Source organism: Athene cunicularia (genome assembly GCF_003259725.1).
Source record: "Athene cunicularia isolate RWA chromosome 8 unlocalized genomic scaffold, athCun1 chr8_part1, whole genome shotgun sequence".
NCBI lineage: Eukaryota > Metazoa > Chordata > Aves > Strigiformes > Strigidae > Athene > Athene cunicularia.
In genome coordinates, this window is record NW_020799109.1 from 32,429,264 (window position 1) to 32,448,375 (window position 19,112).

The 19,112-nt window shown below is 37.4% G+C and overlaps 1 protein-coding gene across 1 annotated transcript in view; it reads right to left on the reverse strand.

The window, feature by feature from the left end:
* The window catches only part of HMCN1 (hemicentin 1), a 209,226-nt gene that overhangs the window by 147,595 nt on the left and 42,519 nt on the right, over nt 1-19,112 (reverse strand). Inside the window, exons 5-10 of the mRNA XM_026854028.1 lie at nt 15,125-15,296; nt 13,314-13,420; nt 7,644-7,764; nt 6,832-7,095; nt 6,426-6,570; nt 2,208-2,329 (exon numbers count right to left, since the gene is read on the reverse strand). Coding sequence (XP_026709829.1) covers nt 2,208-2,329; nt 6,426-6,570; nt 6,832-7,095; nt 7,644-7,764; nt 13,314-13,420; nt 15,125-15,296 — 931 coding nt within the window. The remainder of the gene's footprint in view (nt 1-2,207; nt 2,330-6,425; nt 6,571-6,831; nt 7,096-7,643; nt 7,765-13,313; nt 13,421-15,124; nt 15,297-19,112) is intronic.

Genomic DNA, 19,112 nt, shown 5'->3' on the forward strand with positions numbered 1-19,112 from the left:
ACACAATAGCTTTTTGTCCTCCAAAACACAGTTTGAAACAAGTATATGGGAATACCCTATTCACCTGGTTGTAACCAAAATATAAAATAATGCTTGAAAAGGATTGATGTTACTGTTCTATTCTACTCAAGTACTTTGACCAAAAGGATGTTTCTGTCCTCAAATATACCACTTGGTATTAGGTGGCTGTTTCTCTACAAACTTTGCCTTGCAGGGAATCAATGATATTACACGGGTTTCTTTGGATTTGCTCATACTGCAGTGAGAGGAACATCTTTGCTTGGAGAAGATAAGGTGAAGGGATATATAGTCACCATCTTCAACTACTGAGTAGGTTGTTTTAGAGAATACAGAGTTAGAGTTTAAAAAAAAAAAAAAAAAAAGATGAGAGTGTGTGGTCATAATATGCAGCAGGGGAAATTCTGACTAGACATGCAAAATATTTTCCTAGTGGGGTAGTGAAGTACTAAAGGCTGCCCATGGAACTTGTAAAATCTCTATCCCTAGGGACATTCAAAGTTTGATTGGACAAGCTCCTGATAAATGCAAACAAGCTTGGAAGTTAATTCTTCTTGAGCTAGGTAATTTTGAAAGGTCCCTCCAGCCTAAATTGTTTTGTGACTCCATGATTTGTAAACCAAGTTAACTAACCTGAATTAACTACTACAGGAGATAAAAGACCACTTCAATTTCAAGCAGTTACACAAAACCCCAAGGCTGAATACAAACTGCTGTTCAGAGCTCTATCCTCACTAAGTTAAATGACTCAGTTCCCATGCTTTCCCTAGTCAAGAGCAACAGCTTACACTTCTGCATTACAGGTATCTGAGCAACACAAACAGAAAGTAATATACAATGGATTTTTGTTTCTAAATATAAATTATTTTTCCCTTTCCCTCAAACTGCATTGCAATGGCAAATTAAGTGACAAAATTTGCTATAGTATGGACAGGATTTTCATCTACTCACCCACACGCATAAACTTTTAATTTTTCCTGCCAGTCATCATCCTGCAGAAGACCTCCACTGTCTGCTGAAGCAGTTCAAGATAATGCCTGGTTTTATGTTTTCCCCATTTGTGTTTGGGGTGTATCTTGGTTTACAGTTACTTAAACTAAATTCTTCTGACAGGGTAAAAGGATTAACTTGTTGAAGTAAAGCCTGTTGTTTTACTTTGGAAACGTTTCTAACTGATCTGCAATTGAAACTCTCAACATCATAATCCACAGGCAACAACCAAAATCCTCATAGTCCAGCAGCCAGACTGACAGGGACACAAGCAGCGCAGCCTTGTATTTCCCTGTCACAGAAGGCCACTTTTACTTTCTCCCTTTATCCTACTCCAAATTTCTATGTCTAAAGCTTAACCAGGATGACACTATTCACTTTTCAGAAGGATTTTCTTACCACAAATAGCTTTCAGTAATAATTAATGGGGCATAACTTAGTGCCCCAAGTCTCAACAGGTCATTAACTTACATAAGGAAAATTCCCTCTTCCTCATCAAGTGGAATATCTGCACTTTATGCTTTGAAACTGCTTTAACACATAAGGCACACCAATTCGTACTAAATGGATGGCCTGATTTATAAAAATCCCAATTTAAAGGACAACTAGTTATGAAGTTAGGAACATTTTAGATTTCATTTAAAAAACAGTGATTAAGATTACCCACTGGATAGATTGCTAGACAATTTGAGACTAGTAACCAAATACTACTGTTCAAAGTTATCTTTGTGATTAGCCTGATTTAGTCCTCATATTTATTTCCTTCATCTTAGTTACTCACTTTTAAAAAATTCAAGGTAATAGATGAGATTTCCAACAACTTACTGAATACTGTTTAAAAAAAGCAGAACACATTTGAATGCAACCTTTGTAATTCCTCATGTATACATACAATCAAGTGAACATATAATTGCTACAGCTTGAAATAAAAATGAGAACAAATGACATCTCAGATTTCAATTTCCGCTTCTACAGGCCACAACTATTCTGCAAGCCCAACTGATATTAGGAAGTAATTAGAACAAATTCAATATTAATATTTAAAACATCAGCACACTTGTGTATATGGGTGAGAAAAAACACAATATACTTAGAACTGGAAATGTATTTTATTGGTCCCAAGTGACATTGCCCTCTGTTAAGCATTCCATCACAATATGCCACCACATCTCAGTGGGGAAGGATAGACTGCTACTCACCTGATACATCCAGGAACGTCTGTGCACGTCCAGTTCCTGCACTGCTAGTTGCCACACATTCATAAAAGCCTTCATCAGGCAAGGAGACCTGGGCAATTTCCCAGCTCATACTAGATGATTCTCTGGAGGAAGAAAAGTGCATACTATCTAAATTCCTGGAGGAATCAAGAGGTACAGAAATTTGGTTTCCTGACTACAGATATGGGAGATTTTCACAGTAATTAAGAGGAAAAACAGACCCTTTGATGAATCAAATTGGATCTAGGTTTATGGATTTTTATCTAAAACTGTATGCACATTATCAGGCTTCTTAGTTTTTGCTACATCAGAAATCTAAGTTTTTGCAGAATGTCTCATTTGCACATCTACAAATATGCTTTTAGCATATATCAACAGTTGACACATAATAACTAAAACCACTGTATTTGCAGTCATTCACTCAGATGCTCATACTTTATTATCATCTTTACTACTCAAGAAGATACCTTTCCTTAATACCCACAGGTTTCTAAGTAGAGCCAGTACATGGTACCAAACCTGTGGGTCTTACCAGCAAGAGCAACAAGGGCTCAACCTCCCAGCCTGAGCCTCTCAAGCTCACAGGTACAGATGGTGCAACACATAAAGGAGACACTATCCTTTACCAGATAGAATTTACTTTCCCCACCTCTATATGCAAATCCACTATTAGGTTCATACAGTGGGGAGGGCAGCATCTACCCTACTACAAGATGACTACATCCAGGCAGCTCTCTGTACTTTTCAAACTGCAGGGACAGGTAGTCCATCCCAAATGTTTACAATCCAACAAAATGTGAAGTATCAGTAAGATGATGACTGACTTCTGCTCTGCTGGCTGCACCTCTGAACTTATGACCAGCAATAAGTATGATAACCCAATATCGTGCACATTGGTTGCCTAGCCATACAAAAACAAACAGTGCAACGTATACAAAGACAGAATTAACAGATTCAGGACCAAAAATGGAGGGTGAGTACAGAAGAGATGCAAGATAATATAACAGGAATCCAGAGAAATACTTGCATTTTTTCTATAAATTACAGCAAGGGCAAAGCTGATCGGCAATAATACCATGTATCTATCACATACAATGTTAAAGCCAAGAAGAGAATAAAAGCCTAACTACTGACTGGTGGTTACATGTGCTTAAAAAAATTAACGCTCTTACAGCTTCTCAAGCATTCAAAACCACATTTTATACAGTGGTGCAACAGACACACAGATGATGACATAAACGACTGAAACAGTGGTTCTTATGCAGTGTCCCAGTGCTCCCTGTGGCCTGTTGCTATGGCATATAAACAAAACTGATGAGTGCTAAAATATCCATGATAGCTTTGGCAAGTACTTGTTGTTATGGGAAAACACTAAATAAGTGAATCCTGTCTCTTGTTTGTCTGAATAGATTGATTTATCCACTCTTAAAAGGGTATAAGGGAAAGAAAAGAGACTTGGAATATGCAAGAAAGTTCAAAGCTGGAGCACCATCAGACAGACAATCCAACTACACCACAAATCAAAACAGTATATAGTGACCTTAAATGGCTTCCTACTTATTCTCTTTTATTTCATACTTACTCTAGATAACCTAATATATCATATATCAAATCTATGACATTTTACAGTGCAATGCTGGTAAATGGACATGGCAATAACTGCTAACACTAAAGAATATGGTCATATTTCTTCCAAGTAAAAAGTGAGAAACATTTTTTCATGGAAAATATGTCAAAAGTAAAGTTATACAATCCTATTCTTCTTTATTCCTGACTTTTGCTATACCCCAGATGTGGAACATGTAAGCCTTGAGAATGGAAGTGTAAAAGGAAATGCATCTATGGAGTATAAAATGTGGCAAACAGACCTGCAGTGGTCTAAAAATGAAATACAATGGCAACAATGAAAAACACACTCCTCAAGATATCTGCTGCACACGTTGGCACTGACTCTAAAAAGTAGTAACTGCACACAACTCTGCAATGTGTTATTAGGATAACTCAGCACCTTTTAGCATCAAGTCATTTATTTACCCAAATCACTTCACAACATATGTGATTTGCTGTTCAAGCTGCTTATCCAGTCAGTTTGGAAAATACAAAAGTGCTCCCTTAGACAAGATGCAAAAGCCAAAGTCCAAATTACATCCTTATTACTAGTTACTGCAGAAACACTGGCAGAGAGCACAGTGATATCCATGTTGCATCGAACCTCCCCCTCTTGGTTGCCACAAGTCACCACACTCCATATCACATTTTCACCTGGGGACTTCCCAGCAGCAGGCTGTGGCTCACAAGAGTGAGCCAAAACCTGAGATTCACTCATGCCACACTAGTTAACAGCTAGTTTGAAGGGATATGTATCTGCACAGTTTAGCAGATCAGATACTAGACTGGACTGACAACTACAAATATCAGTTGATTCAAAGTATTTTAAAAAATTGTTTTAATTAACTAAACTGATTGCGTTTCTTGTCAGAATTTTACATGTTATTTTTGTTGACGCCAAGCTTTGCAGTGTTGGTTGGATCGGCCATTTACAATACAGTATGGATTTTAAACACACATTATTCTCAGTTCCCACTGATTACCCACTGGAATGAGATGCTTAACTACTGTTCTTGGTCTCTTAAATCAGACTTTTCAGAAATGCACTGGGATATTAATCCAATTGTAAATTTTCTTACTAGACCACCACAGGATGCCAAAATCTAGAAAAACAAAGCATTGCAATTTTAGAGAACTTTTCCTACCTGTTACTTATTTAAAATTAGGAATTATTACCACCTCTGATAGTACCACTGGAATCAAAGTAGAAAAAAAAAACTTTAAAGTATGTTTACTTCAAGAACCCTTAACCTAGATTCATCCTAATGGTATTTTCGCATAGACAACTGTCATGACAGAACTGTAATGTTCAGCTTATAAATCATTTACTTTTTTGAAATAAGTATTTAAAACACAATGAGTAAAGATGACACCTTGTCACCAAAACAAAACCAAAACTCCTTCAATACAGAGCAATAACGCAGCTTAAATCTGCATTGAACTAGTAAACTGGACAAATACTGTATTGAACTTCACTACTAATAAAATGCAGACAAGCCAAGCCAAATTAGATCCTATTTAACTGTGAACAATAATATTTGGTTTGAGATATATTTTGCTAAAATAACTTGGACATCTGTAATATGAAAATGGAAAATCATAAAGGTGTTGGACATGTGAAAAGCAAGGAATAGAAGTGTGTGGTTTGATAACTAAAGAACAGAAAAAAAAATTACACAGCTGCTAAGCTATGTGCCAGGGTTGACTAAATGTAAAGAGCACCTCATCAGAGAAAAAAAAAAAAAAAAAAGAGTTGCAGCACTTCACACTTTCAGTGTACAAGGGAGCTTCAGAATATATTTATTTTAGTAGTCATGTACCTGCTATTGAACATAAAACTTAGCCTTCAGTCTTTTCCTGAAGTGCTTCAGTCTTTACAAGAGGCTGCCAACACTTTTCTAATACATACTTCCTTTTTGTTTTCAACTACGAGAATTACAAGATGGACTTTATAAGTATTTTAATTCTTTATTTTATTCTTATCTCATTCTGCAGAGTACAAGCATGCAATCCATTTTCTATACAGAAATCCGAAGAGCCTTCCAGTATATTCAGCCTAAGTTTTTTTATTTTGAGAGACTCCTTAAAGAACATCATTTTCTAGGGAAGGTCATAGGATGGACTTCTAGGGCATCCATGGAAGGCCATTAAAAATAAAGCAATTAATGTATGTTACATAATCATTTATGTAATCATCTATGTGTCATGGAGAGAAGAGGGGCAGAGAGGGTGCAAGGGGTGTGTTCCAAAAAAGCTAGTTACTGATCTACTTTACATAACTTTTAAAAAATTAAATTAAAAGCCTTCTAGACTTTAAGACTCAGTTTATCATAATTTAAAAATACACATTTCAGGAAGATTTTGGCCAGAACCATATAATCTCATCATCTATACAGAGTGCACACCCTGCTCAAATGTGCATATATATTATAAATCTCACCATAGAATACAGACTCCCTAACGAATATCACTTAAAATAACAGAATGGAAGTAATGGGACAGAAGCAGTATATAATAGTAAATAATAAATGGAAATCACAGGATGTAACTAGGAAATGAAACAGTATTAGGAAAAAAAAGGTCACTACTTACTTGAAGAACTGATCCACTCCTAGTTTTACTCCATTTTTAGTAAAACGCTGAGTAAAAGGTATAAGACTTTCTACGTGGCAAGGAACAGACCCTGGCTGTAAATAATACCCTGGAGTCTTGGTAGGCATTGTAACTTTTGGAGCATCTGAAGAAAGTAAATATTCCCCAAAAGATTATTAACAGCTACTAACATATATCCCATCTTTTCCTTTTATTAAAAGGAAATTAAATTTCTGATAAAGTTATACTTAGTATATAACAACATTAACTCATCCATCACAATCTAGAGATAGAACTCTAGCAGGCAATAGCACAGGAAGTACTGTTTAAGATTGAAAAACATAGTAAGTATCAATTTTAACTGATTCAGACATGACAAATGTACATTCAAGTTAAAATCTCTTACCAGGAGTAATACTAGAAAATGAAACACTTGAAACTCTCTGAAAAATATAATCATCCTTGTCATAGCCCATTATTTTAACAAAAAAAGCTTCATCTGGTGGAATGAAGTCAGAAATATTCCATAGTCCATAGGGCTTTCTGTCAGGATAGTATTTCACAGGCAAGGTCTTAAGAAGTTCCCCTGTAGTACTCAGAAGTTCCAGTTGGTCTACTCTAGCTGGAAGAAAGATCCCTGTGGTATTTAGCAGCACAAAGGTAGGAATCCCTAGAAAAACAAAAACATGCTATTTTAAGTGCTAAAAATAATAAATAAAAAAAGGTTAAATTCCATATGTATGGCTCATTACCCCATGAATGCACCATTCAGTTTCAACTCTTACTAAGTAGCAAAAAACTAAGTTGTACTAAGCTGTGCTCTGCTTCTTAGCTGTCAGGAGACACAGCACTGATTCAGGTTTAAATTACTGATGTCCAACAGGTGTTTCTAAAATAGAAGCCTCTCTATTAATTCCTCACCATGCCCCAGAGCCAAAGGCTTTCTCTGAAGCTCCAAAAGTAACAGAAACAGTGTTGCAATTTTGAGGCATTTCATAGCTAAAAATACCTGCATTTGTGACACAAAAGCCCCAAGCTAATACAAAATAATATCATAGTATGATAAAACAGGAACCTTGGCTGCTCCCATACTTTCAAGGCCCAATAACCAACCAACAGCAGCTCCAGATTTCACTAAACACATCATCATATAGTTCTACTCAATTCTGGGTGCCCAAAACCAGTTATGCTTCAGTATGGACTAAAATGGAGACAAACCTTGCACTGGTCTGCTGGATGTTTTTTTAAATTCTAACGTTGGCTTCCTAGAAAACCCAGTTCGAAAGTCAATAGTGCTGAGACCTGTGATGCGAACAGAGTGCCTGCCACTGCTCGAAGTCTGAAAAAGCAAGAGTGAAAGACCATGTGCATAATTAACATTTCAGGAATTGCAGAGTTTCTGATCTACCCATTTGAGATCTGTAGATAGACTTCAGCTTTCATTAAAACCAAGACAGAAAGGGGGGTTATGTCCAAAGCTGTAAGTAAAAACACCTTTAACAAAGCTTTACTTTTAGATACCAGACCCTACAATTGTGGGGTCAGCAAAGAGAGACAATTTGTCTTGGAGGTAAATCACACCACATACACTATCAACATCTACTTGTCACATGCCAGTGACTGTAATGGGAGACTCTTTGAAAGTTGGGATTTTCACCATTATAAAGTGTACTATAAAATACTAAATGAAACAGAAGTCATCAGCAAAAATTTTATGCTGATGTTTCTGTTAAGATATGTACAAACAATTTACTTCCAGTTCAAAAATAATTTAATCTTACCTTATTTTTTAGTAAGCTCCCTTTTAATATACACAAAACTTATTTTACCCATGAGGCACATGCAAACATCATAGGCACTGCATATCGTGAAACAAGTGGCAAGTACAGACCAACCTCAATCAATACAGTATATTAGGGGTTCCTCTCTCTCCCAGCCAAAATCTCAGTGGAAAAGCAGAGGAAGCAGAAGTACCTCTCACCTCCGCTGCCAGTCCTCCACCTTGTCAGTCTGGTTGAATCAGCAAAAAATAAATCACAAAAAACCTCCACCTGTCCACCCACTATTGAAAACCCTTTATGTTGTTTGAGTGTAGAGGGGAGCTTATATGCAAGTCCTCAGTCTTATAATTACTTTATCTTCTTTAAGTTATTTCTATCATTCTATTCTGAGAAAGAAAAGGATAACGGCTACTTGCCAAGAGCACACAGGAATCCAAGGCTTTTTGTCCTCACCTACTTCCAAACCCTTCACGTGTTGGAAAAACAAAAAACCCCAAGGCAAAACACAGCTGCACCACACTGAGCGTGGAGTTAGATTTTGACAGACTTAATGATAAACCCATAAACAATTTAAACCAGAACAGCAGGGGAAAAAATAAGATTCAGAAGGCAGTAAAGTGTGGTATTTAAGCTATATTATGACAAGATCAAAACGGCAGTTAGTAGAACTGACTCTGAATTTTTGTTCAGGGAGACAATGCAGCACACAAGACTTGCAATGTTAAAATCTTTTCACTGATCTTTATCTAGCTACAGAGTATTATCTGATCCATTCTCAAATACATAATTCCTTCAGTTTAGTAACCACCTCTAATACAGCTGCATATGTTAAACAGTTGTTTCTTATAACTAACTGCCTTGGGACAGCCATTTAGATACCCTGACAAATTGATGACTATCTGATTAAAACAACCTCTATTTGCTTCTATTTAGCCTTTCACCTCAAAAATCACTGCTAAAGCCTTTATATAAACCAGCTGTTAACAATACAAAGAAATATTTAAGTGTGCCAAACAACTCATGTTATCAAGAGTTAACTGGCAGTTAAAATTTCATTATACAAACTCAGTGACAGTTTTTTCTTTTTATAGCTTGTGCATCTGTATAAGGAATTTGTGGTGTGAATAAACTTTTCAAAGATTTTTTTAAGTGTTCAGTCACAACTAAAATCTTTAAAATCTTAACGCAAACAAAACAAGCCAGCAACTAAAGCCAAGTAAGCAATCTATAGAAAAATAGATTGGGAAGTTATTTCTCTTCATGAATTATTCAGACCTTTGGATACTTGTCAATTTTTAAGGCTAGAATACTCCTTATAAAGTTTTACCATATATTAGTAACAATAAATGCAGCTATTGTTGCCATGCCTATGAGCTGGCAGTCTTACGCAAACACCAAAGAATAAATTTCATCCCAAAGGATTGCCTTCTAATTAGTATCTTTCTCAAGACCCTCTTCATTATTTGTCATTTAACATGGATCACTGATATTGTACATTAGTGGTTTTCCTCCCAGACTGGACAAATATAACAAAAAGAGCAAATGCATATTTGTCACAGATGTTAGTAAAAAAATGCTTTCCTTTCTTACAAACAACACAAAATAAAATTGTCCAAAATGCATGTATCTATAAACAAATGTATGACAAAATGCATGGGGTTTTGTAAAACAAACTCTTAATTTTCACACAGCAGAAAAACCCAATAACTGAATTATTTTAATTTATTTATATATAGATATTTACAGCTATATATATTTACAGTGATGGAGATACATAACTGAATTAGGCTTTAAGTCACATTCTTATGCAGTGGAAATTACTCTGGACTGGTTTGTCATTACACTCCATGGAACCAGCTGCATTTCACTACACATGTGTAAGGGAATAATAACAGCAGTCATTTAAAACATGTCTTTGATCACAAAAATAGCCATGTCTTCCTGCTGATTTCTCATTGCTCTTCCTCTCCTTTCCTCAGTCACACAGATCATCATTTAACTCTGTGCAGCAGGGAAGTTTTTGCGGCTTTGCCGAGCTGGAAAAGCTACAGCCTATTGAGTAACCCCACAAAAACCAGCAGCTAATTGATGGCTTCTCACCCCTGCCTCTCCCCACAGACACACCTCCATCACTCACTAGCTTTTTCAGCTGGAAACACAGGGCAGGCAAGGCCTCTAAGTAGTAATTAAATACAACTGCTTTCTAATGCTGCTGTCCTGGAGCTTGCGGGTAACTTACTTGCAACATGTTGGACACCACCTAAACTGCTCTGAGTTTTACTCCTCTCTGAAGAGGAGTCCATAGGACAGGTCTTTGCAGGAGTGATTTAGCAAAAGCAAACTGATGTTTCTTCACCTACTAACGGAGTCAGGCTGTTCCTGTTGAGGCCCACTTCTTGGTCGGTATCTCAGCAGTAGGACCAGCAAGTAAATTTAATCTCACAGCTAGCTCTGAGGCACAGAAAAACACGTGCAACAGCAGGACCATCTTTCTGAAGAAATATGCTTCCTTCTGCACAAACCTGTACTGTTCACTGATACACTGTGGAGAGAAAATCCACGTGCTCACCTCATCATTACTCTTTGAAAGGGCTCCTGTCACTTTGTAAAACAAAGTTACTGTAGCAAACCTGAAAGGAAAACTTATTTATACAAAATACACTAGCATGTACAGATCTGATGTCCTGAAGTACCTGAAGCGAACTGGAGGCCTCCTGTAGCACCGGAGGCAACTGGATTGCATTCTGTGCGTTTTATATTACCCAAACCTGTAATTGAAAAGACTTCACCAAGCACTGAAACTGCACTAACACTTGTCCACGGATTAAGGTGGAATCCTCTTGGACTGATTACCCTCCAGTTGATTTAGTAGCAGCTAATACTATTTAGCTCACCATACTAAAATGACAATTTTTTGCACTTCCACATGACAAGCGCCTATATAAGCTGTTCGCACAAGCCTAATCGTGACCTGGTTTGCTCATGAAAGTTAATTAAAATATTTCAGCTATATTCAAGACTTTTTTTTTAAAACCCAAAATATGTGCTTTATTCTCCATGGAATTGGTGACAGCATTATGCTGAGCTTCAAAAAACAAAAACCTTAAAAACCCTGACTGCACAAGCAGCCTGATGCTTTGACTGGGACTGGTTTGCATCTAGCTGAGCATGCTGGTCTGGTTCCAGTCGAGCCATTTGGCAGTTTGCACCATGCCAAGTGCCAGTCTCAGCTTTAGAAGAGTTTATTAGCTCTGATGGGTGCTACACAGTGAGCCTATAAGAGTGGCAAGCTCCTCTCTCAGCAATTCCTGGAATCCAGACGTTTGGGGAAGGCAGTGCAGGCATACACAAGTGGTTCCACATGGCTCAGATCCAAAAAGGCTTTGAAACTGCCATGCAGGGCCAGGGAGAGAGCACACAGCGCTTTTGCTTTTTCTGCACTGTTTCTCTGTGCTGTAGGGCACTGAATGTTTACTACAATGCACGATTAACCTAAGTTTCCAACAAGCTACAGAATTGAATACTAAGGCACTGACTGTAGGAAGAGTTCTCTCAGTATGTCCAGTTACCAAGTCCAGCAGGACCCAAACCATTTATTTACTTTTTTAACAGACCACCAGGGTGTCTCTGTAACAAGTTTTTCAGCATTTCTGGTCCTGAAAGCATAGACAGACATTCAAACAATTCTCTATAAAGCTGCTGAACTCAACATGCTTTTCTAGTTCCAGTTCTGCAGCAGCATCAATAGTTTCCTGCAGTGCTGTATGCGAATTAGTGATCCTCTACAAACTGCATCTGTGCATATAGCACAGACAATACACAACATGCATCCATTCAGCACACCTCATTGTGAAATTGGCTATAAAGGTATCTTACACGGGTGACTTCCCCTCCAAAAATGACAATATAGTATTTACACTTGTAGAATAGAATAGTTCAGCTGGAAGGGACCTATACCAGTATGATTGTTTCCACATCAATTGAGGATAGCTGGGATCATGCTGCTTTATGTAAAGAAGTATACAACAGCAAGACAAAGCATGAGTGAGTTTAGGCTACAATTACACCACAGAGGTGAGATGATGTAAAACTTACAGTTCATTATACCTCCCTTCCTCTCCCCCACTCTAAGCACATACGACACAGCATGCTGCCCCCTACAAACCAGCTCAAGGTACAGATTCAACTTCATTTAAATAGTTTGAAGATAATCTGTCCACAAAACATAGCTAAATAGTGTGATTTCTACATAAACACAGTTAGGTCTTGCACAGATTTTGAGGCGTGGTAATGGGGGCATCATTTATTAGCCAATACATTTCCAGTGTTTTGAAACATGAGCATCTAGCCATAAAAACAATGTTAATGCTAGTTCTTAAATTCATGTAAATACTGTGTTATCCATAGGGCAAACATTTAATTCACATTTGGTACAATTAGATTTTGAACAGTTGATTAAAGTGACATAAAGGATACTTTATAAACCAAAATTATTAATACATACATTAGGCTACCTAAGTCTAGCCAAATTGCAAGATTCATCTTCCAGTTTACTGGATTATTCTAAGAGTGCTCTTGATCACCCTCTTTCCTTATTATGGTTGTAGGTAAGCAATTTTTGGCTTGCTACACTATGTTAACTGGAATCTCTGCTAAATTAGGGGTTAAGGCTAGCCAAAGCAATCTATTTTCTGTTTCTAATTTAAATTTTATACATACATTTATCAATCTATAAACGGTGAAGATTTCAGCTACACTGGCTTCAATTCACAGCTCCAAGCTCTTTGTGCAGCAACAGGTAATAAGTGCTCTTGTAGATTATTGCATTTACACACCTTGTTCACCACATGCCTCAATTATGATGTGGCAGCACAGGAACACGTGACCAACAGCAAACACTGAAGCTAGCCCTGTCACCCAGAAAATATCCCGTAAAACCATAGATCTAAGTGGTTCTTTCACCACTAGGGCATTTTGTTATTTCAGAACAAAATACATTAATGTGTCTTTACTCGGGAGCTAGCTACTTGCTACAACTCTCAGAACCAGCAGGTAGGATTGCTCTCCATCTGTTGCAGTGCACACATGATTTCTGCAGTAACATTACCTTAATTGTCCATGTTCCAGGCTCTGGATCTTTGACATTTACTACCTTTGCAGAGTTGTGGATATTTAGCAATTCATTCAGTCCGGATCCTTTACTGATCTGCTTACCTGTAAAGAAAACCCCAGTAAATACAGTATTGCTTAAAAGAACACAGAGTACATACAACATTGTTCTTCTGTACTGATATATTTTTGATACTTGACTTACTGGCTACTTAGTGGTCAATGACATTTAGAAAAGTCTAAATTCCCTGTAATTCTTTGCTAGAATATTAAAAATGTTCGTTTATTTTCCCTCTTTTCATTCACTTCGGAAACTTAATACAGCCTACAAAAATACAGAGCTGTGGGAAACCCAGAAACTCTAAGTAAAACAAATTCTCTTCTTCACAGAAAATACTCTGCTCTCAGTGAAAGGAGGCAGCATAGAAGCAAACTCCCTCAAAGGAGATCTTTAGAGCATGACCTACCTGCCAGCCCACTCACACTCTTCCATCCTCTAGACCTATTTCAAGCAGGATAAACTGCACAAGTAAAAATACTGATAAGCCAGGTTCTTCTGGCAGATAGGCATTAGCATGTGATTAACTGGTGTAATGCATGCAAGATCCTCACAGGGAATTTAGGCTGTTAGCCATTCTAGACATCAATAAAAGAGATCTAGTTTTCACTGCACCATACCACACTTGATATATATACCTATACATACAAACATATGGATGGTTGTACACAAGAACTAGTTCTCTATAGAGGCATTTTGCTCCCTCAGGGCTGACTATGAAGCACCATCAGCACTAAAACCCATCTTGCTCTTTTAGAACGCTAAAGGGAAAGGTAAAGTTGGGAATGGGATGTCTCAGTGGTAATTTTTAAGAACTTACTGGACATGCCTCAACTAACATCACTGAAACTATGTGGATTTAGATGCACAGAGCTGACCTATAAGAAAACACATAAATGAGGTCAAAGCTCCAGCTAAGCCTGACAGTTGCACCCAGGTTTGTGTGTTAACATGGTTCGAAGAGAGACACTGAGCAAATTTCTTTCCTCTAAACAAAGAAGAATGCCTCAGTAGAGGACAGACCAGATTATATTGCAGGGTATTTCCAAGTATTTCCAAGATACTAAAACTTAAGCTATAACCTTAGCCAAAAGTCATTCAGAGAATACAAAGTACAATCTGAATATATTTCTGGAGTGCTGTTCCAGGTTCCTAAGGCATCAATATAAGCATGAACAACAGATTTATTCAAAATATCTTCAATTACAAATTAGCAACCAAATCTGTCACTGCATTCCCTATCACACTGCACATCCCTATCAACTAGAGATGGGCACATGGGACTGGGTTTGATTCTGGATGTTCTCACAGTTCTAAGTATCCAGACCTTGGCTTACCTTTCACCACATAAAAACCCATCATCTATAACCCCTAAATAATGATTCAGTAACTACATAAATACATGAAAAACAAAAACATCCAGAAACTTTCAATGTAAGGACAAACAGTAAGAAGGTAGATAGAGGTGAGATGAAGTGGTCAGAATAGGGAGGATTTCCAGTTTCCTCTCAGTCAAAAAAAAATGGAACAGCTAGAACAATTTAAATATCAGCAGTGCATATATCCAAAGATTTTGTATTTTTAAAATAAAGTAAAATTTTAAAGTATCTTGAAAAATCTGATACTGGTTTTCAAAATGTGAAAGACATTTACAAATCACAAATACAGCCTCCCCTATCAGAGACAGTAGAGACTGTTTGTCCTTTTTCATTCACTTTTCACTGCTGTCACAAAAGGAGGAATAACTTCACCTAATGGATCATGAATTTCAATTCCTGGTGAAGGACCACTCAAGGATACTGTAACCTCTTTCAGACTTGGATCAAAAGGGATCTGCCAAGTATTTGCAGCCATGGTCAAATGGTCTGTAGACAAGAGATGTACTTTGGAGGCTTGAACTGCTTCTTCAACCCATTTTAACACCTAGAAGAGAAAATAACAGTTGTTATTATATTGTCAACAGTATTTGCTGTTGAAATATTGCCTCTACTGTCATGTAGAGATTCCATGTTAAGTTCTATTATAATAGGAGTACTTTCACCTATGACTATTGTCTGATGACATGCAGCTACCATATCACCCTGAACAAACACAGCAGGGTAAAGGACTTGCCTAATACAATCACCCACTGCATCCATTTCAAAGATACTCTGGAGTCAGCACAAACATAATTTCAACTTGTATCAGGAACACCCAAGAGTACAGGAATATAGAAGGAAAGCAGCATGCCAGGAATTTACAGGAAACAATGCACCAACATCAAAGCAAAGGTATACTTTAACTTCTACTATGCAATTTAAGAATCAATATACATAGTAAGACAAAACAGATAGCCTGGAAAAACAAGGACTAAAACCATGTTGTCTTACCAGCGCAGTTATCAGTTATGAAGTAAATAGGCTTATTTGCCACATTATGGCAAATATATTTAAAACAATACCTAAAAATATGCAATTTTAATAGAAGATATTACTGAAGCCATGATCAGTATGAGGAGGAGTCAGAAACAGACCTGGATACACAACATCCACAAATACACCTTTAAAAAGGAATTAGGGATACAAATCTATGCATATTTCTCATCAGCAGCTAACTATTAGTTGCCTGAAGCAAGAAGGAAAACTCCTTCATCCAGATGTACTGAATAATTGCCATCTATAAACTTTTTTTTTTCCTCTAGAGTACCTAATACAAAATGCTGTTAGACAGAGCATACAGGTCAGAGGGGAATAATGCTTTAGAAGAGAAATTCTTGTGACCAATACCAAATCTGTGCCTTACAGAATTATAGTCCATAAACATTTTTAAGCAGTAATTATCAAATAAAAAATATTTTCTTTAAAAAAGGAGGAAAGCAGAGGTCTACATTATCACCTATTTCAAGTGCAAGTAACAAAAAAACAAAGATAACCAAAACCCAGGCAGAGTCTAAGGGCTCTCCTATATACCTTCAGCTACTAACTCTGGAGTTAAGCACTATCAGATCACCCAGTACCAGTAATATGACCCAGACTAACAGAAATGGAGGTCAGCACCAGTGATGCCAGATTTCCCAGAGCACATCATACAGGGTTTACACCTCAAGTTTGTGGCAGGCAGGCAAAAGATGAGATGATATTTCGCTTAAGTATAAAATTAGAACAATACAGGCAGATGACACTACTACAAAATTTGTTTATAGAAAGAACCTGATTTATCCATATGCTTGGTCTCAGTGGCAAGGTGTTGACATCAGGGTGGTCTCTGTGAGGAGATCAGAGTCTGCCCCAGTCGGTTCTGCAACAGCCCTGCCTCAGCCACAGCTGAGCTCTTCAGCCATGCTGGTGGCACCACTGCGTAAATGCACTGAAGAAAGGGCAAAGTGCTGCTTAGGCAGTGAAGGGTGAGGGGAAAAAAAAAGTGTGAAATACACTCCTAGAGTACTCAGGCAAGAGAAGGAGGGGACATGGTCCTGCAGGTACAGGAGCAGAGATCTCCCTGCAGCCTGAGGGTATTTCCCTTCAGCATGTGGAGAACCCCACATAAGCTTTTTCCTGACATGACTGCAGCCCATGGGAGAGATCACAGTGAAGAAGAGTGTGAGGAAGAAAGAGCAGCAGAGAGAAACCCCTGTGTACTGACCATAAGCCCTGTGGCACTGGGGAGAGGAAAGAGGAATATACTACATCAGCTCTGTACGTTAATCCCACTGAAGCAATATGGGTTTTGTCTAACATTGTGAATGTGATTCACAGTAATATTGAACCATGATTTTACATCACAGTTAACCATGGCTGCATTCAGAAACATCTTTTAAAGGAGTTTTCAATTATGCCAGTACAACTGGTTGGTATACAAGACTTGGAAACCAACAATAACCTAGACATGTCATCCATCAGCAATGGAGGGCCAAGAATAAGTCCTTAGCTCTAGGACCCAATTCAACACACTAGCCCAAAAGCACCTCACTTCCTTGGCTTGTTAGGCATAATTTACATATTTTCTCCCCATTTTAAAAAAAAAAAAATGGCTTATACCATAGGTTTCTGTGCAAGATAACTTTGTGATAGAAACTAAATTCCAGCCTGTTTTACATACTTGTTCTTATACTGTGAACACCAAGCAACCTTTATACAAATGTGAAAGAAGTTTAAACAAATGGAGACATCATTCAAAAGGCATTTGAAATGGTGAGGACACATTTTCACAAATTCTTATCCCTGTACTACTAGTAATGCCTCACCTGAGATGTGACGAATGCTCCCAACACAGTGTGAAGTGAAACAGCATTGACCAGGTAACAGTGATATGTGCCCTCTTCACAAGGGTCTGTATAAGCAAGGTACTTAGCCAGACTTTCAAAGAAGCATACAGACGTCACAGTAAAATTAAATGTACTACTCAAAATCCCTAAAGTAACATGACCCAAGAGAGAAATACAGTTTCTGCAACAGCTAGTGACACCAGCTATTTAGCAGCTCTGTTTAGATAAGTCTGGAACAAAAATCACAAGTCTTCAAAAAGATCCAGCTAATTTAAGTTTTACCTTTAGAAATTATACATTTGGATCCAGAACTGCTCCAAAAGAAATTTCAGATCTGTTCTACTTACATACACTGAGATGACACTTTTTTTTGTACTAGGTATATAGAAAAGTTTCCATTTAATTACAGGATCTCAACTCCACAGGTAAATTTTTAAACAAACAGTAAAACTTAATGAACTTATGTGAATTTTCAGTAGGAAGGAATTTTCCAGTCTAGCTTAATTCAAGAGACTTAAGCAAAATAAATCAAGTTACAAGGTAAGGCATCATTGCAGAAGCTTTGCCAATATATATAAGAATTAGAATCACATTAGTATTTATACACAAAATTTTTTCATAAGCTCAGAAGGGTTAATATTACGTAGCTGAAAGTTTGGTAGAATGACATTATAATATAGATATGAATGGGAGAAAAAGTCTTTTATTACCAAATTAATTTTTTTTGAAAAAACACAACAACAAAATTATGTGACATTTTGAATATTTTTTGGGTCTTCTAGTCATCACTACCTCGTTCTCAACTCATGACCATCAACCTGACACACCTCTTCCTGAGCAGCAACCAACAGGGTGGAGACAGGAGCCCACCCATCCAGCACTCCTAGACCAGTTCTGTGCACTGGAAAGAGTTCTCACAGTTGGAAAGAGAAGATCCAAGCTTCAGCAATTTAGCTCACTCTCATACTCTAGCCTCAGGAGAGAAGATCCTCTCATTTGTCCAGTTTTCTATTAAAGCCTCTATTTTACAGTGAAAATAACCTAGAATAGAAAATAAAGATGGGAAGAACACGCAATTCTATCCAGGTCAATCTCTCAGCACTACTAAAGCTTACAAACCATCTCTCCGCATTATAAAACCAACACAAGATACTGGTTCAGCATTGCTCTAAGCTGCTCCCGCACTGAATGAGAACAGAGTTTGTTAGAATTCTAATGATAAAATTACTAATTGAGAGCATACATGATCTCAGTGATCCCAAAGCACTTTGTTGAACTTTGACAGCAACTACAACAAGAAAAATGCGTCTTAAAATCAGAGTACTGGCAATACTATTCCAGCAGCTCTTACCAGAAGTTATAAAACAATGCCTAACATCAGGCATGCTGATTATAAAATGCACCTGGAGTCAAATTATCATCTTGCCATTTCTTACTTCCTTGGGGTGCTCAGGTTTTATATGTTGTAGCTCATATGTACAGGCACATGAAGGAAT